The sequence below is a fragment of the Lobosporangium transversale genome, assembly GCF_002105155.1.
Source record: "Lobosporangium transversale strain NRRL 3116 chromosome Unknown BCR41scaffold_28, whole genome shotgun sequence".
Taxonomy (NCBI): Eukaryota; Fungi; Mortierellomycota; class Mortierellomycetes; order Mortierellales; family Mortierellaceae; genus Lobosporangium; species Lobosporangium transversale.
Genome location: NW_019029006.1, coordinates 233,223 through 251,848, shown reverse-complemented (window position 1 = coordinate 251,848; position 18,626 = coordinate 233,223). Strand labels below are relative to the sequence as shown.

Here is an 18,626-nt window from a genome sequence, read left to right as displayed (position 1 = left end):
CATTTGTGCACAGGCACGCCGCACGACCCTAACTGGGTCATAATATTCAATACTTATTTTTCCGACCAATTACAGGAATATGATCTGATTCTTTACATTGATTGTACCACCGTTCTTTGCGGCGCATTTTAAATTCTAGTGCAGCACTTAAACACACCTGTTTATCTATCCGGCGCGCTTCTACAGCGCAACAGCAATATTCATCCTTCTTTGATCAGATTTCATTACTATACTGAGGACGCAACTCATTACTAAAAAAAAAAAAATCCGAGCAAGAGTTGACGGAATACACCCCGCGTGTAATAGTAGATTGAAATGAAGGATAGAAACAATAATTGACGAAGAATTGCTCAGGCTACCTTGGATGTGACCAAACATGAGTATTTAAAGGCTGCTATCACCACCCTTTTTCTGTCCTCCATACCAATCACATCATATCACCTCATCCCATTGCTCTCGATAAAAAAAAGAAAAACCCCTAAGCCATCCTTTTACCATGAAGTTCAACCTTGCCGTCGTTTTCGCTGCCTTGACTGTCGTCGCCACCGTTTCGGCTGTCCCTGCTAATGTTGACGAACCTGTTGCTGAGGGTAGGTTCCTACGCACTTGACAAACCTTTTTTATTAAGTCCATAATAATGTTAAAACTGAAAATGCTTTCATGGATTCGCTGTACGCATCTCCAAATAACCAATAGGAGGCAAATTATTGACTCCTCGCCGTACCTGCTGCAAGTACGCTGGCAGTGGCCAGTGGTGCGGACCCACTGGATGCTGCCTCTGGAGAGCATGCTCCGTCTATGGTGGACCTGCCCAGTGCGGATACTCCGGATGCTGCATGAGATGGAACTGCTAAATGCATCACAAATTATCGCAGCTCCTCACCAAATAAATGAAAGAACAATATACATTTATATACCAGAGAAACCTATTACTTAGCAGTGTATCGCAATAAATAAGTTAAATTAGGCTCTTATAGCAGAATGTTAGTGAATGGAAGGATCATGGGTACTATCGAGCGTCACATACAGAAGGCACCATTACTTCTGCTTATTGAACCTGTTTTGATAGCTCTACCGGAATGGGAAAGACCGATACCGCCAGCCAACCGTCAAATATCACTTGGCCTGTTAATAGAAGCTCAGAATGGCATGTGGATATTGTTACAATGTTCCACACACTTTTTGATGTCACGTGCGCTTCATCGATTCTATGTCCTAGAGCAGCCCTTCATCCTTTGAAAGTTGAAGCACATTGACTATCCCATCACGACAGCATCCTGTTTGATCGCCGCTTGAACATCCTCACACAGGATTAATTAGTTATCTATTTAAAGTAGAGTGAATGCCATTGACACGCTCAAGCTGCTTCTATGTGAGCTCGCTATTCTTCCTGGTTGCAGTTACAGGTACAACTTGTAGAGCAATATTGTGGTGACACATGAAGTCCTTGCGAACCCAGACGAGTGAGCATTAGTTTTAACAGTCGTCGGCATTATCTATACAGGAATATGTATATTCGCTTCAGCCTACGATGTGATTTTTCAAATCTTTCACCCAGCCAATATGGCCGAGCCTCCTAACTACAAGAACTTGGCTGTCTTTGGAGGTAGTTATGTTCTCTTGGTATGTTTAAGTCTATTCTCATAAATGACCAGTATTCTAGAGGATGTAGTAGGTTAACAAACGCTTTTTTTCTCTTTGTTATTTATTTTTTCTTATTTCGCATAGGGGCTTCTCGCGACAATATTTGGCTTTTCACGATATGTCACTGTGAAACTAGCACGTCAAGCAATTCCAAAGGCATACATGCCGATCACCAAGGAAGATTTGCCCATGGTATTTTAAAAATCAGATAAATTAAAAACAGAATGGGGAAAAACAGTTCTGCTAGTCATTGATAACTCATAATTTTTTTTATCTTGATGATGATATACAATGGATATCAACAGAGTGTATATGAGTTTGTGCAATCGGAATTGGATCGTGTGGCGCGACTGGCCAAGAAGGCAGTACCTTTGTTAGAAGAAAGTGGTCAACCAGGATGGGGCAAGCCAGGATCATCACTACAAGGCACACATTTCAAGACGTTTATGGCTAGTACACCTCACTTCATTGGTAAGTTTTTAAATGACAACATACATTTCATCTCATGGAGTAGCTTTGAACATTTTTATTTTATTTTGTGGTTGCTAATACCTCTTTCTTACACTTTGCTATGGCTAATACCAGAGCGGGCTGCCATTGCTCAATCACCGGATTTGGCTCGTCCACCAAACATGTCCATCTCGGCCTATATTCATATGCTTATAGATCTCAAATTAGTAACCAGGGATATTGGACTGGAATACATTGCAGGATACGAACAAGCACGCTTTGGAGGGGTAAGGAACGACCCGCTTCCTGTCACCATGTCACCACTTCATAATCAACAACAGCTTCATCACCGTCATGCACAACAAGCCTCAGTACGATCAAATCGACAATCTTCATCCGTTGTCAATCCTCGTCATCCATATCAGGATCCTTCGACTATCTCAGCGATGACGGCCGAAGGTATGCAATCTCCGATTTCTCGTGATGTTGGCACGGAGGGTGTAGAGGAAGAGGATTATATTCGATTCATGAAAGTCTTGAGCTGGATTTTGCAAGAACTCGGATGGGATGATGACGTGGAAGAGGCATATGAGGAAGAAAATCGTGAGCGGGAACGAGTACAGCAACAGGACATAGCTGGCGGTGAGGCCTCGCAAATAGAAAGAAGTGCTTGGTCTAAGAGTGGTGATCTTGAGGACATTGTAATGAGTAGAGTTAGCGTTAATGGTAGACAAGCTGCCTCCATGGGCAGCAGAACAGACAAATCACATCAAAACAGAGACAGTCAACTCAGCGGCGAGAGCTTTATTGTAGTGGACGAATCCGAAATCCCAACCCACACTTATTCGAGTGGAAAAAGGGGAGAAGGGAGTGGTGGGGTTGGCGGAAGGGTCGTCTACGCGATAGATGCAACGGATTCGTCCTCAAAAGGCAAGAAGAGACAAACGAAAAGCGGTAATATGAGCACACGTAGTCTGTTGACTATGCGTACTATGCAGACAGCGAGTAGTACGAGATCCTGAAAGAATAAGACAGAATGTCAACTAGTGTTGAAATAAAGAACATTGGGAAGAGCGTGTAAAGACAGAGACCAACCATTCATCTTGTCGTCAAAGTGGGTTTACAACCAAAAGCTACCTGATGACGATGTTTGCTTGTTTTATTTTACGTTAGGTAAAAAATGTATCAGTTTATGCACCGTTTTACATTTTAGAAAATTTGCCACTTGGCATTCGGATGCTGCAAAGTTGTATAATACATACTCAAATTGACTTTTAATACACGTCTTGTTCATAGGTGGTTTTCTTTCCATGACGATCATAGCCATTTGCTAAGCCTTGAGCCACATCGATTCAAGAAAATAGAGGCCAAAGCCGTGAAACATGAAAAATATAACGCGTTTTGCGTAATAACTCTTGTCAACACCGCGTTCTTTATTTTGTCAATGATTACTATCCTGCATATTCTGCATGAAAAGAAACCAAGGTGTTAGTTAGGGAAGTAAAAAATAAAGTTGTTTCGCATGCATCCAATTTCCTATTTCACGTATTTGCTTTTTTTTTTTTTTTTTTTTTTTTTTTGGTGCCTGTTGCGAAAACGGATTTTATAGTTTATAAAAAAAATAGTAGTAAATCCATCCCTCTTGCTCAATAGCGTGGTGGTGTTGAAAGTAAGAAGTAATAATGTCTGGTGCGTGTTCCTACATCTTTGATTAAAATTAAATGGTTTTTTTTTTTTTTTTTTTTTTTTTTTTTCGCAACAGTTACATTAGTATTAATCCAGTTCCTTGGTCACAATACAATACAATTCATTCATGATATACTTTATTTTATTTTATTTTATTTTTTTAGCTATTCTAAAATATATAAAATGAATTGTGTCGCGATCAACTGAATCGGACCATTATTATTTAGTGCATACATGTTTTCCTTTGGGGTCCAAAGTTATTTCCAAAACAAGGGAAATTAGCAAAGAACTCGTAAAGTCCCTCCCCTGAGGTTGCAGAAGGAAGAAAGGATTCATTTATGCGATTGCTTCTGCATCGATTGTAAGTGGGAGAAGGTGAACATGGAGCTGTGTTGAAGACGTAACGAATCGCATTTCCAGCATTAGGTCCAAAATAAATAAAATACTCACTGATTTGTAGTTTGCATAATCGTACAACTAGCAAAAAATAAAGGGGGTTAATCTTTGGTGTGTGTGTCAGAGGGGTCCCTGTAGCCATTGTTTTTCGTCAGATCTACTGCATTCAGCACATTGTTCAAAACAATGTTTACTAATATTCGAAAATGAAAAAGAAAACATTGACCTTGAACACCTCGTTCTAATTTAAACTTGGTAAATGTTTTAATCCTTGCTTGGTAATGAATTACATCAGTGCTTCCAATACCATTTACCTTTGGTTGCACGAAATAGTACGGATAAAGCACTGTGTGAAGAGAGTCATTATCACGAAAGGAGTATCTCAAAGGATAGCTCGTGGAGAACTCGTAGAATAAATCTGCGATAGAGGACTGATAAGTGATCTTCTTTAGTAAAAATATGTTGCTCATTATTAGTGCCTTAGATATTAAGCAGGCAATAAAAAAATAAAAGTAAAAAGATGATATTGTGTAGCATGGATAATGATTCTTGGACGATTTGGCGTCGTTCAGAAGAGAGCACAGCTTTACTCAAGCCTCTCTTGCAGACATCAAACGGAACAGATTGTTGAGGTAGTGCACAGAGCTTTCATCCAAATTGATGTTATAATATGTTAAATTTATTCTTTTCTATGCATCTATAAGATATATTAGAATATGTCTATTTTAATGCAGCTAATGGCTTTGCTTATAGCATAGCTTTTTACATGTTAACAGCAGGATTGAAAAACAAACTGTCATCACCCCAAGGGAAAGCCTAGAAATAGGGAAAAAAGTGAACAGGATAATGATTAAAGGTGGTAACGATTAGGAAATGTATATTGATATTAAAACAAAAAAAAAAAAAAACAGTTTCTAAATGTTGAATACCTTGGCACGGATACGCATGTAGGGGTATTTGACAGCCTCGTGACCTTCATGGCGCTCGTGCTCCAAGTGGGCCTGGTGCTTAGCCCAGAGATTGTAGGCATTGGCAGAGGTGACAAGGATAGCAGGGATGCAGACGTAGATGGAAATCTTGCGCCATGTCTCAGCAGCAGCTAAAGATGAACAATAAACAATAAAGAATCGACGTGTAAGATGTTGCTTCCTAGATTTTGTCCGAGCGCACGATAAAAGCAAAGGGGAGCGTCCGTGTATTTTAATTGATTGCAGGCGAGAGAACCTAGAGCGCACGTGTATGCCATTCTTTTTTTTTTTTTTTTTTTTTTTTGCGATACATTAGACCCCATGAAACAATAATTTAATAGTCTTCATGGCTTCATGCTCTGCATCAATGTCATCGATCCCTTTACATAAAATCAAATAATAAAAAAAAAAGAAAGGACGTACGACCAGCGTGCTCCTTGATAGCAGCGCGCTCCGCCAACCAGGCATTAGTGGAGACAGAGGCAGAGGAAGCAAAGCGAATGCCCCTAGCAGCTTGAGCGATTCTGGAGGCCATTTGTTTGAATGAGTCAAATGTAGAATAGATGGAGAAGAAACGAACGCAAAGGGCTCCGTGTTTTTGTGCCTGGCGCTCCAGCGACCCCACTGACGTATCGGAAGCCTCAAGATGTCGCACCAATAAAATAATAACAATAATAAATTGAGGAGCAGTCACAAAAAAAAAAAAGAAAAGAAAACAAACTTTTGCTCAGTGTCCAACTCATTCTTTTCATTCGACTCATCTCTTTACTCCTTTTTCCCCTTACCATTTATACATTAATACATCATGGGTCAATTGAAGAAAGAGAAGAACAGAGTCAAGGCTACCGGCGGCTCCGATGGCCTCGGTAATGTCAAGGTTAAAGGCGAGAATTTTTATAGAGATGCTAAAGCTGCTAGACAAGTGCAGCTCTTGAAAGGAGGCAGAGCTATCCGTAACGCCCAGGGTAAAATCATCAAAGCCGCAGCCTTTCAGAGTAAGACTGTGGAACCTGGCCGTGTCGCGCCCAATCGCAAATGGTTCGGGAATACCAGAGTTATTGGACAAAAAGCTCTTGAGAGCTTTAGAGAGAATCTGGCTGCCAAAGTCAACGACCCCTTTCAGGTCCTCTTGAGACAACACAAGCTTCCTATGTCTCTTCTACAGGACCCTGTTCATGTAAGAGAAAATTGCAATACCACTGTTACGTTTGGACACCTCTAGGAAATACTTTTTGCTCATACTACTTTTGCATTATTCACAGGTGGGGAAGATGCATGTATTAGAAACAGAGCCGTTTAGCGATACTTTTGGAAACAAAGCCCAACGCAAGCGCCCAAAGCTGTCTTCAGGCAGTCTTGAGGATTTGGCAGCTAAAGTTGAATCGACATTAGAAAACTATGATGAGAAATCTGATAAGAATTTGACTTCCAATAAGGTCACGGACTGGATTGAGGAGGCAAGAGACAGCGTCTTTCAAAAAGGACAGTCCAAACGTATCTGGGGAGAGTTGTACAAGGTCATCGATTCTTCGGATGTTGTTATCCATGTTTTGGATGCTCGCGACCCTCTGGGAACCCGCTGCTCGAATGTTGAATATCACATCAAGAAAGAAGCTCGCCACAAACAACTCATTTTTGTCCTCAACAAGTGCGATCTCGTTCCCACTTGGGTTACGGTAAAATCCCATGTTTCACAAAATATTCATCATTATTTTTTGTCTACTTATTTGTTTGTTTATTTGTTATGTTATAGGCTGTTCTAAACGTTATTATCATTTGTTACTTCTCGTTTTTAGGCGAAGTGGGTCAAGACACTTTCCAAGGAATACCCCACCCTAGCTTTCCACGCCTCCATCAACAACTCCTTTGGAAAAGGATCCTTGATCCAGCTTCTTCGCCAATTCTCTGCTCTTCATTCAGATAAAAAGCAAATCTCGGTCGGCTTCATTGGCTACCCTAACACCGGAAAATCCAGCATCATCAACACACTCCGCGGCAAGAAAGTTTGCAATGTTGCCCCTATTCCCGGAGAGACCAAAGTCTGGCAGTATATCACTCTCATGAAACGTATTTATTTGATTGATTGCCCTGGTGTTGTTCACCCTTCTACCACAGACACAGAGACAGACATTGTGCTCAAGGGAGTTGTTCGTGTTGAGAACGTCAAACAGCCTGATGACTATATTCCCGAGCTTCTCAATCGTGTCCGTCCAGAATATATTCAGCGCACCTATGAGCTGGATCATTGGGAAGACTCCGTGGACTTTTTGACTCAACTTGCCAAGCGTACCGGAAAGTTAGTCAAAGGAGGTGAGGCTGATCTTGGTAGTGTTGCCAAGATGGTTTTGAATGACTGGCTCCGTGGCAAGATCCCTTACTACACCCCACCTCCTGAAGGTGATAAACCTGCAGGAGAGGCAGGAGAGGCAGGAGAGGGAACAGCCCCTCATAATTATGTCGACTCCTCAGTGCCACAGGTTGAGCAGATTTTCTCAAAGATCCCTGTTATGCAAAAGTTCATGCCTGATGATCTGGCTAAAAATGCATTCCTCATAGAAGAGGAGAGGAGCAAGCAGGAGAGCAGTGCTCCTGAAGGTATTCTCCCAGATGAGGTTGACGAGGACGATATCAACACTGACAATGAGGAAGCAGATGAGGATGAGGATGAGGGAAAGAAAGGCAGATCCAGCAGTGCGTCCGTTAAAACCCGTAAGAGTAAGGCACAGCTTCGCCAAGAGAAGAAGACCAAAAAGGAGTCTAAGGCTGTGGAAGCCAAAGCTAGCAGTGCAATTTCTGGAGAGAAGCTTGATTGGGATGATGTCTTCGCCAACGTTGTGGGAGAGACTGTGGATACTATCCCTGGTCAGGAAGATAAAGATGATGAAGAGGATGTTGACAGTGAGCTCGAGCTTTCCGATGAGGGTGCAGAACGTAAGCAAAGGATCAAGAAACGTGCTGCACTAAAGCGTGCCGCAGCTGCAGCCACAGGACCAGCTGGCTTTGAGGTCAGGGATGTGAAGAAGACTTCAAAGGGTACCAAGCGGAAGCACATTGAGGAGAATGAAATGAAAGACGAAGAAGATGTCAAGCCTATCAAGGAGGCCCGCATGACCACGAACAAGGGTAAGGTTGGCACCCATTACTATGAGACGGCTAACGTCAAGAACAGGAACCGTAACAAGGTCAAGCCCGAAGATCCTCATAAGCTCGCAACAAAACTTCGCGACCAGGGCAAGAAGCGTCGCCAGTAAATTCCTTTCCATTTTTAAATTTAGACGTTATTTTTGTCTCTCTACTTTTCTTATACACATCTTTACCAGTATTGCTCCACCTGTCATGTATAATAAACCTTATGTATCGCAAATTATTTTTGTATTATATGCATTGGGATATCTCCTAGCTAATCATCATCATCTGGTCGCGCATTGGGATCTGGGCCAAGATTGACAGCGCTGATACTTTCAATTTCGAGCTCGAACGGTCCAGACTGCCTGTCAATGATTGAAATGCCCACGTTCTTCACCCTCTCCCTGAAAATTTCAATTTGCTCTTCCTGGATGAAGCCTTGATTTGTCAAGATAAAATCCTTGAATGGGATCTATGATATTTTACATAATAAAAAGATTAAATGCATATTGAGACGACCAAACCATTCATTCTTCGCCATACATACATCCATAAAAAAAATAAAAAAAAATAAAAAGAATATACCAAGACAGTCTCCCACTCACGTGGAGTCTTGAGGAAAAGGCGATGTTGATAAAGATCTGTAGGAACAACACCATCTGTTTGAAGATTGACAAAGTATTTTCGTTCATCTCCTTTGACTCTTAATGACAAATACTCATATAAACATGTATCCCATACTGGTGTGCCAAAGATAGTCGATGGTCTGGTCTAATTGATGATGGGAATAACCGCATTGTTAAAAAAATCGATACACGAATAATCTTTTGTCTTAATTCTCCTGTCTTCGGAAACTGTTTATATTGCTCCTTTACCTTTGTCCGGATTCCTGCATATCCACTCTTTTCAATTCCCTCATTCTCGGGGAGGTCCAGTGATAAATGGCCATAAAAACGACCTAATAGAGATCCAGAAAATTAAAAAATAATTGTACTCTACTAGATAGAATATGACAGTAAAAGCTTGAAATTCTTAGGAAAACACAAATATACCTGTGTTATTTTTTGTGATCTCCAGGTGGGCCTCCGAGAAGCCTCCAATGTCTTTATCGCAGCCTACTAACCAGCCTTTTAAATCTTCTGGCGTTTTTAAAGATGCTAATACCATTTCACGCTTCCAGGGCGAGTGCTCCATTTTGATGACTTCAGAGGAAAATAGAACATATAATATAAGCAATATGCTAAGTAAGTCTTGTTGGCATAAAAAAAAAATACACATATCCATATAAATGAAAAGAAAGGAGTTTTTTTTTTTTTTTTTTTTTTTTTTTTTTGGAATACGGAATAGGTAGACCATGTAAGATGACCATACCCTTGGCGGTCTCTGCTCCGAGAGCGTTGATTGAGCGGCGAACGAATCCTATTAATCCTGACATTGATCCTGATCTGATGTAAGTGTATGAATATAAATGTTGATGTGCGGGAATAATTCCACTAACGTCCATCCTTCAAAAAAGGAGTTAACACAGTGTAGGTGGCTTTTTTTTAATAACGCCCGACCTGTAAGGTTTATTACTAAAAATCATTAAAACTAACTTAATCAACAACTGGGATTCTATATTAACATCTATGAAAGTATTGAAACGCTTTTTTTTTTTGGTAGATATCAGATCAAGGAAAGAACGCGTTCGCGTTCGCCTAGGTGAATCATACCCCTCGCACCTACACATCTATGACTTTTTTTAGTGACAAGGAATAGAATATAATCAATGATTGAATCAAATTTTATGGAATATTACGTAAAGACTAAAAATCCGCCGAGTGTTATAGCTCTGGCATCGTCATCCTTCCCACGATTAAAAAAAAAAAAAAAAAAAAAAAAAAACGCCATAATTTTTGAGAAGAAATCGTGCCCCGGTTTGGTTAGACGAAAAGAAAGACAATGATTTTGCCTCTTGACAGTTTTCAGCGATCGTATATTTGTCCGTCTGTATTTAGACAATATAGTAAGACATAAAGAAATATAACAAATACTAAAGGAGAGATGACTAGATAGATGTAAAATAAAGAGATGTAATAACAGAACGAAAGATACAAAAAACAATATTTACTCATCTCCATCTTTGTAAAAGTCTTTCAAATATTCCTTCGCTTCTTCATATTCTTTCCTCATCTGAATCAACAAGGCTCGGATCAGCAATTCAGCTTCCTTGTTCGTTATAGACGTGACACCATCAGCCTCTTTACGGTTTCCATAATGCTGCAGTCTCTCGCATGAGGACTTAATCTTGATCAGTCCCAAGGCTGCAGATGAGCCTTTCAGAAAATGACCAAGTCTCGAAAGATCTGCGAAGCCAAGACGTGACCTGCGCGGTATAGTTAAAATAAAAGAAAAGAGTGGCTTTATTATTTGATCCTGCAACAATGTAACGTGCACTTGAAAGATTTGTTTAAAAGTTCTCCAGTGGAAAAAGTGTCATCGTGTTTCTGTTTTAAAACCAAAAACCACCTGTAATATTTTGATATTGGATGTGCCAATGCCATTTCGGTCATATGGCCCATCTGCATACTATAATAAACTTTTCTTGTTTGCTTACATGGCTTCTTCTAGCTCTTCAAATGTCTGCTCTGCTTGCTCGAAATAATTGAAAACCAAGGACTTTGAGAACTCACGGTCTTCTTCATCGTCCATCTCCAGTAACTGGTCAAATGTTGTATGATCAATGATCCCATTACTGTCTTCCTCCTCCTGATCCTCATCATATCCGTAGTCATCATCCGCTTCCGAATCAGATGGGACATCATTGTCTCTATCTGTGGTCTGAAGCTTCTAAAGATGAATACAATGACCAGAATAGGATAAGAATGATTGTGATGAAAGAAATAACAGGTTGGAAATATTCAATTCATCGATGATGTGTAATATGGCAACATGAATGCGCCAACACAGGCTCCATATTTATTAGGATGAAGGTCCCTTTCTTTTTATTTTTAGTTTTTCCAACGCGTTGTTGCCATATATTAAGCTTCAAAGAATATTCATTCGTGTCATCACATGCAACACATGCATAACATGCATTAAAGAACAGCCACATCCTAATTTATTCAATTCGTAATGGATGTTCATTGATGCCAATTTAATTCTAATCAATCTTTTTTTTTTTTTTTTGCACCATTCAGAACGCCACTAAGTTATGGCTTACCAGTACATGCTCTGGCTGTGTCGTCAACGTAGTATTCATAATGTGTCAAAAATATATCTTCGTGTACTACCAAGTTTACTGTGGTGGTAGTGGAAATGAAAAGAAAAAAATAGAAGAAAAAATGGCGTTGGGAAGAAAGGAGATGGGCGAGGAAGAAAGGGCAATGCTTGATGGTGATAATGATGATACACAGACACAACCACATTAAAGTATAGAAGATGCACAAGCCCATTCAAAAATTATATTCAAAAAACACTTCAACGTTGGACATGAGTGATTCTTCCCTCTTTCGTTGGCAAGATGAACTCCCGGTATTGATATTTCATTAAACATTAACCATTAAGCTTTGATTTCTGCGAAAGAGCGCAACTTTATTCACGACGCGTCAACAATGCTCTTTTTTCTTCAATGAACTATATCCGTTGGTTGACTATGGACTTTCTATAGGCGGCTCTGGTTGTACTACCATCCTCGTTATTATCTAGGGAAATTCCGTTGCCATGTGTCTCGCTGATTCAGGTTTTTCCACTCGTTTCTACAAGAGCTGTGCAATTTGCTATGCCATTCGAACCGGATAATTGATGATTATTCCTTCTGATGTTCTTTTACCACGAGAGGAACATATAACCAACAAAACACGTTTTTGAAGCAATAATGGATTTTTATTTGTTTAGTGCGACGTGCACGAACAGTAATAGATGTACTATGTTTTTTCTTGAGAAAAAGTAAAAAGTAATAAAATAAAGACGCTGAAAAGGAAAATACTATATGGTACAGTGAGAGGACTAACAAAGTAGAGGAAAGACGCGCGACCCTGGAAAGTTTTGATCACTATGTACATTTGTCGCGGTATTAAGCAATATCCTGATGTGCTGCAGAAATTCATGCGAGAATAGTCATAAAGTTTGAAAGAGAAAAAAAATTACAAAGACAGGTGGCTACACTACTGCTTTTTTAAAGCATATGGGTGTGTGGACGGGCAGCTGCGCGCACTTGTGCTTGAATTTGTGCATGGGCTGGTCCTGCAAAAATCGAGGCTGCACCAAAGCTGCTCTGAACAAACTTCTGAATCACATCACAACCGCAGTCACGGTGACATAGAATCTGGTTTTTGAGTGTCCGTACCTCTTCCTGTAACTCTTCTTGCAGCTCATGTAAAGCTTGGTTGCGTGCAGTGATAGCATCTGCGTCAGCAATCGTCTTAAGAGTTTGCAGTCGCTTCTTCTCTCGACATTTGGACGCGGCCATACGGTTGCGTTCCAAGAACTTTTGACGTTTGGCTTCAGGAGATTCTTCTTCAGCGGAAGAATGTTTGCGGGAACTGCTGCTACTGATGCTACCACTACTGCTGCTATCGCTAGCACTAGTAGGTGATTTAGATCCCATGGAAGAGGCTCGGCCTGCATTCTTTAGGGTTGTCTTGATCTTCTGTGGGGCCTGTGCGGCTTTGGTTGCAACGTTCTTCTTTGCTCTTGTGGACGTCTTGGCTGGTGGCTTGGATTTGGACGCTCTAGTGGCAGCCCGAGCGGATGAGCGCGTGGCGCGACCTTTGACAGGAGAGATGTCGCCCATAGAGGATGATTCACGCGAATCGGAGTCTTTGAAGGAGCCAGCCTCGTCATCGCCTTCATCATTAGACTCATTTGAATCCACATCCATGGTGCTTTCAAAATGGTCACTCATATCTTGGCCATCTGCTTCAAGATCATCCCCTTGAAGGTCAAGCTGGGAATAAATTTCACTAGAGAGAGTTGTGTCCATGCTGCTGTTTCTTAAAGTATCGCTCGGTACAAGAGAGTCCTGTACAGGAGAATCAGGTGCAAGAGGTGGAAGATCCAGGTCACTGTGTTTTGACTTTTTGGAGGGAGAAAGGTTAAAGGTGAGGTGATCATGAGTAAGAGTACGGGTAGCTTCAACAAGTGTGAGAGGTTGGTCAGAGCACATGGAGGATGTTCGCGAACTAAAGGCGCTCGAAACGGTAGAACCTGAATAAAGAGGTGGTGTGGGCATAGAGGAGTTTGGGGAAGCTGATGGGAGAGAGATACCAGGCGACATTTGGCGCAGAGGCATGCAGGCCACATCAAACACCATGTCCGACCACGGATGCTGTTCGGGAAGCGGCCGATGTGGCTGCGGGAGCATAGAAATCGTACTTGGGGCCTTGAAGCTGGTTTCAAAGAGATCAGCATCCGATCTCGGTGTGCCAGGATTGAGAAATTTGTAGTTGGCCTCGAAAGGGCTGTAGGGATTATCTAAATTGAGACCGAACCCAGGTGTCAGTTCCTCGGATTCCATCAGGAAGTAGGTCAAGGTAGGGATTGTGTCTGTATGGGTGAAAGAAATAGATGGTTGATAGAAGAGGGAGTAGTATGTTCAAGTGTGTCGGGTATTTTGTGTGTAAATGGGGAAGGTCATTGATTCACAAAGCCAAAAGGAAAATGAATTTATCCATCATGAAAATGAGGGGAAAAAAAAATGAGAGGGTAATAATAGGAAATAGTTTTTGTTGGTTGGCATCAGTATATCATTGTGACAGTCAGGAAAACAGTGTCAGAGTTTTTTTTTTTGAACATCAAACGAACAAGTCCATCATCGGCAGCAGGTGAGATAAACATATGCAATAAAGGGGAAGATGTGCAAGTCAAAGTCAACGTTGATCTCGTCTGTATAGAGAGATTATAAACGCTTTTAATATTTTCCTTTCTTTAATAGGCAAGAAGTGAGAGGATTTTGAGTAGAAGAGATAGTGATTGTAATAGGGCAATGAAAAAAGAGTAACGTGATGGTGTTTTTTGATGATCTTTCTGCTTTTGATGGTGGCATGTCCGCAGAAAAAAAGGGACATGAGATTCTCTGGCCATAATATATTGTATAATACAATATAAAAAGACAGTGAGGATCACTGGATAAAAATGCCTACCTCGACGGATATCGGCTTCCAAAGACATGATTTTGATTCTTTAAAAGAAAAAACTTGTTGGCTCTGACTTTGAAGAGAACAAGGATGTGTGAGAAGAAAAGGGGTGCTTTTGTAATTCTTATTAATGTTATTAACCGGGCTGTAGGCTGTCGCGGTGTTGTCGATAAAGAGGGACGCAAAATAAAATGTTCGGGAAAAAGAAAAAGCTTGTGAAGGAGGAGAGGGGTAAAGAAGACTGAATGAGTTTTTAAATACTTCTTGATATGTCTGAAAAGAAGTGTCAAAGTTACAATGAGCAAGGAGCGTGATAAAATGAAGATCCAACCAAGAAAAAAAAGGAAAAGAAAAGAAGAAAGGTTAATGCATCAAAAGAAACAAGAGTATTTATAAGGATGTGTCAGAGTCAGATGGTTGGGGAAGTGAATTGCCTTATTATTATAATAATATATATAATATATATAATATATTCAAGGAAGATTATATTCGAAAATATTGTCTCTATTGATGGTTAGTCAAAAATGCATAACGTAAAAAAAAAAAAAAAAAAAAGTGAATGAATGAATCAAATGAATCGACACAAATAAAAAATGAGGCAGCCAGCACCCACGCACACGCAGACGCACATTGAACACTCGCGCATTTTTTTTTATGGTCAAGGAGAAAACAAAGGGTGCGAGTTACCATATTAAATACGATTCAATAAGATTCAATCTGATCGGGGACATGAACACTGTTTTTCATTCTTTTATGAACAGCCATCTACCCTCACTTTTGGGAACCATTAAGATACTTTTTTTGTCGATTGTTTATTTAATCTTTATCTCAAACAATTCAGTCTTTAATTCAATAAAGGAATATTACGAGATAGAATAACTAGAACAGCAAATAATGGAATATAAAAAAGGCGCTATGATACATTGTTTTATTATTACAATGCACACAAAATAAGAACAAGGACAGAGACAGATTTTTTAGCCAGAGACCTGTGTTTTAAAGGCACCTTAAGATTAACGAGAGAGCACAGAGCATAAAAAAACCGTTTTCAACTCTATACTAAAATACGGAAGAGCAGGTTCTGCCACTATGCAATCACACCCCTTCTGTATCCTATCAGCATTCAGATAAAATACGTTTCTGCAGCCACTGCCCGTGGCTGCAGTCCAAGCTTTCCCAATTTGGATTTAAAAATTTTGTGTTACGTTTTGGCCAAAGCGAGGAACAAATGCAAAAAAAAAAAAAAATGAAAATCACTATCCTGCCTTTTATCAGTGGTCATTGAAGGGTTCATAGTCGTTTATCGTGAGCTCGTTTAGGAAGTATTTGTCAGTCGTCATAGGCTTGGCAAAGAAAAGAAGAAAGAAGATTATTTTACTAAATTCAATTTAATGATACCTACAGCAATAAGATAGCACTGTTCATGTACTAAGGCTTCTTGCAAACACAGGATCTGCACTATTTCAGACGTCTATTCCTATCTATTTACCCCTGGGCAAAGGAAAAAAATTATGTCGTCATTCCCGGCCCCAGTTGAAATTTGGGTTTTTTTAGTGGGAAGGAACACACGTTTAGTTCAAATAGCTTGTTATCTATACACACGCATATATCGCCAATTTTATTTGGTCACGATACCTTATATTTTTAATCTAAAAACGATGATTGAATTGTTCTGGTGGCATCTCACTACGTGACGGACTTGCAACAATACTCGTAACAAGCGAGCTAATTGGCTGCCAATACACTCGAAAGTATTCAAAAAATATAAGGTATCGCGACCAAATGAAACGGGCTATATTTATACTGCACACACACAAAGGCAACAATGCAACGCATAGTAACGACTAAAATAATACCAGCAGACACTAAGCGAATAGGACATATGAGAAATGACGATAGACAATCAGGCACTAGCTGCCTAGACTCTCTTTGTTGACCGTGCGTGGTTCGAGTACTGATGGACTAATGGACTGATGGACTGACGGCGATTGTGTGCCAAAAATGGTGCGCCTTATGAACCATCACAGGACGCAATGTTTCTCCCTTACTTCATGACGTTAGAATATTCATGCACGTTAGTACGATTTTCGCATTTAAAGTATATTGATAGCTTTAGCTAAAGCTAAGAATAAGAGGGTCGTGGGCCCTGACCACCTACCCTGTCTAATTTTTTTCTAGTCTCTCAACGGCTCATCGATTATGAATGCTCGAGTGGAGAGAACCGAGCGCTAAGAAAGACAGACCTTTTAATTTTTTAATACATTCTTATTATTTCTCTCACGTTCATTTATCATTTTAAAAGACTATCAACGTATAACAATCAATATGATAAATATATAAATGCATGCAATATATTATATATTATCTCACAGTGTTGTCATTAGTACCTTTTTCAGGCCAGGCACCATGGTTTGATGCGGGGTAAATTGGACAGTGTATGATTGGTCTTTGTTTTCCAAGTCATAGATCATCGTTACGCCCGCATTTGGATCATTCTGAGAACAGAGTTTTGTGAACCTTGATGTCAGTATTGCGTAGAACATGTACCGAAACATTGGAAACGAATGCAACCGTGCGTAACTGTTTATAACTACCGATGATCCATTGATATGACCCGATGATCCTTTAGTCGGAAGCGATGATCTTTTAGTCGGAAGCGATGATCTTTGGTTGGGCAATGACCCTTTGATAGGAGACGTTAATCCCACGACAATCCGTTATGATAAAAGAGCCATATGTTTTAATTGCATCCATACCACTCTCATGCTTACTAATGACTCATACCATAATATGATTTATTATATTTTTCAGATAGACGGAGGTATCACTGGAAAAAAATTTATCTCATTCTTGCTTTATCATTGAATGGTTGGTTGACAGATTCCGAGGTCAAGATAGCCTTTCGATCTGATTTACTGGCGCATTTTACTCCATTAACATTGCGATCCCATCGAGCATGTATGAGTGTGATGGCTAATTCAGTATCACATTCAAATCATAAGGACGGTTGATAATCTCTTTGTTCCTAAATAAGGCTGGTTTCTCGGAACAGCATATATTACAAAACTTCGTCATAAAAAAAACTATTCATCATTGTTTAGCTATCTATTTCTAGCAAGTAGCGTCACCACACATATTCGCCCCTGAGGTTTGTGTTTCTGCGTGTTTTCATAGGAACAGCACTGACGCTTTAAGGTTTTTTTGAACCTCTTTTGCTTGGTTCTTGGCTTTTTTAGCCAACAATGAGTGCATTCATTTGCGTCATAATCAATGTTCTATTGACGTCTTCTTGTTCCTCTCTATCAGTTGGATTGAATTGGGTTTACGAATGAATAGATGTATATTTGTGGATTGTTTTTGCCAGCGAAGTTAATTTACTCAAACTTTTTTTTTTTTTTTTTTTTTTAGAAAATTACTTTACTGCTATAGTGCCTCTTTGTAAAGTCCCTTCAAAGAGGGATTTCATTACAGAGAGTATTCATCTAGGATTGAACCAATAACTCAATACTTGTAATAAAAAAATCACATTATAATAAATCTCGCGGTATGAAAGATCTGTCTGGGTTTTCTTCTTCTCTTCCAAAGATCTGTGCTGCTTGCTCTTTTTAGTTAGATCTTTTCAATAAAAATTGTTTGCTTAATAAACTTCTTGTAATTGAAAAGGACTACAAAAAGAGCGAACAGCACAGGTCTCTGCTCTCCTCTTCTTCTTTCTCCTCTTTTTTCCTCGCCTTTGATTAACTACAAACCATATTCTTTTTGTAATTCGCGGTTTGGGGAAACCTTATTTACGCGACAATGAACCCGCTCATCAATTAAGGAAATGAGGAATATAACGTAAAGTACGAACACTTTAAAACGTCAAACTAAAGACTGTCCCTTTCTATTTTTGCAATTTTTTTTTTGTATTGCTTCCTGCGTTTTTTTTATTATGATTATTATTTTTTATTTGGTTAATTATGACCGAAGAAAAACGTGTAGAAATTTATTAGCACAAAAATAAATTAATAAACAAATTTTTCTGTACTCCAAACAAAAAAAAAGGTATCAAATAATGGAATTATCCTGATATCTGATGCAGAATAGTTCAGGAACGAAGCAACCGATGCTGAGAATCAAAAAGAAAAAGCATCCAAAATACTTTCTATCTATATCTTGATCACCCATCATAAGAATCGAGGCTTCTAGAACTATATCCAGGCATACGTGAATGATATAGTAACACGTTTACTAAGGAACT

General features: G+C 39.7%; 7 protein-coding genes across 7 annotated transcripts; 3 read left to right on the top strand and 4 right to left on the bottom strand.

Moving 5' to 3' along the window:
• The first annotated feature begins 1,252 nt into the window (after nucleotides 1-1,252).
• On the top strand, nucleotides 1,253-1,694 carry BCR41DRAFT_111541 (hypothetical protein). Its single transcript, XM_022019389.1, has 2 exons — nucleotides 1,253-1,406; nucleotides 1,505-1,694. The coding sequence occupies exons 1-2, from the start codon at nucleotides 1,343-1,345 to the stop codon at nucleotides 1,645-1,647; spliced, it is 207 nt and encodes a 68-aa protein (XP_021879646.1). The 5' UTR covers nucleotides 1,253-1,342; the 3' UTR covers nucleotides 1,648-1,694.
• Nucleotides 1,387-3,187, top strand: BCR41DRAFT_357043 (hypothetical protein). The gene is made up of 5 exons (XM_022024791.1): nucleotides 1,387-1,406; nucleotides 1,505-1,606; nucleotides 1,729-1,836; nucleotides 1,950-2,115; nucleotides 2,230-3,187. The coding sequence occupies exons 3-5, from the start codon at nucleotides 1,807-1,809 to the stop codon at nucleotides 3,114-3,116; spliced, it is 1,083 nt and encodes a 360-aa protein (XP_021879645.1). The 5' UTR covers nucleotides 1,387-1,406; nucleotides 1,505-1,606; nucleotides 1,729-1,806; the 3' UTR covers nucleotides 3,117-3,187.
• A 1,651-nt stretch (nucleotides 3,188-4,838) lies between these two features.
• BCR41DRAFT_357040 (cytochrome c oxidase, subunit VIa) lies at nucleotides 4,839-5,778 on the bottom strand. Its single transcript, XM_022024790.1, has 3 exons — nucleotides 5,568-5,778; nucleotides 5,106-5,275; nucleotides 4,839-4,992 (listed from the first exon to the last, which is right to left on the bottom strand). The coding sequence occupies exons 1-3, from the start codon at nucleotides 5,677-5,679 to the stop codon at nucleotides 4,939-4,941; spliced, it is 336 nt and encodes a 111-aa protein (XP_021879644.1). The 5' UTR covers nucleotides 5,680-5,778; the 3' UTR covers nucleotides 4,839-4,938.
• A 121-nt stretch (nucleotides 5,779-5,899) lies between these two features.
• BCR41DRAFT_387774 (NUC091 domain-domain-containing protein) lies at nucleotides 5,900-8,510 on the top strand. The gene is made up of 3 exons (XM_022027927.1): nucleotides 5,900-6,321; nucleotides 6,407-6,820; nucleotides 6,941-8,510. The coding sequence occupies exons 1-3, from the start codon at nucleotides 5,950-5,952 to the stop codon at nucleotides 8,393-8,395; spliced, it is 2,241 nt and encodes a 746-aa protein (XP_021879643.1). The 5' UTR covers nucleotides 5,900-5,949; the 3' UTR covers nucleotides 8,396-8,510.
• Nucleotides 8,511-8,544: 34 nt separating this feature from the next.
• BCR41DRAFT_308297 (NADH:ubiquinone oxidoreductase intermediate-associated protein 30) lies at nucleotides 8,545-9,464 on the bottom strand (the record flags this gene model as incomplete). The annotated part of the gene is made up of 4 exons (XM_022020907.1): nucleotides 8,545-8,742; nucleotides 8,856-9,041; nucleotides 9,146-9,228; nucleotides 9,323-9,464. 4 exons carry the CDS (start codon nucleotides 9,462-9,464, stop codon nucleotides 8,545-8,547), a joined length of 609 nt encoding a protein of 202 aa, XP_021879642.1.
• A 771-nt stretch (nucleotides 9,465-10,235) lies between these two features.
• On the bottom strand, nucleotides 10,236-11,631 carry BCR41DRAFT_357036 (signal transduction histidine kinase). The gene is made up of 3 exons (XM_022024789.1): nucleotides 11,473-11,631; nucleotides 10,867-11,099; nucleotides 10,236-10,635 (listed from the first exon to the last, which is right to left on the bottom strand). The coding sequence occupies exons 1-3, from the start codon at nucleotides 11,509-11,511 to the stop codon at nucleotides 10,377-10,379; spliced, it is 531 nt and encodes a 176-aa protein (XP_021879641.1). The 5' UTR covers nucleotides 11,512-11,631; the 3' UTR covers nucleotides 10,236-10,376.
• Nucleotides 11,632-12,130: 499 nt separating this feature from the next.
• Nucleotides 12,131-14,521, bottom strand: BCR41DRAFT_357034 (hypothetical protein). The gene is made up of 2 exons (XM_022024788.1): nucleotides 14,393-14,521; nucleotides 12,131-13,724 (listed from the first exon to the last, which is right to left on the bottom strand). The coding sequence occupies exons 1-2, from the start codon at nucleotides 14,418-14,420 to the stop codon at nucleotides 12,427-12,429; spliced, it is 1,326 nt and encodes a 441-aa protein (XP_021879640.1). The 5' UTR covers nucleotides 14,421-14,521; the 3' UTR covers nucleotides 12,131-12,426.
• Between the last annotated feature and the right edge of the window lie 4,105 nt (nucleotides 14,522-18,626).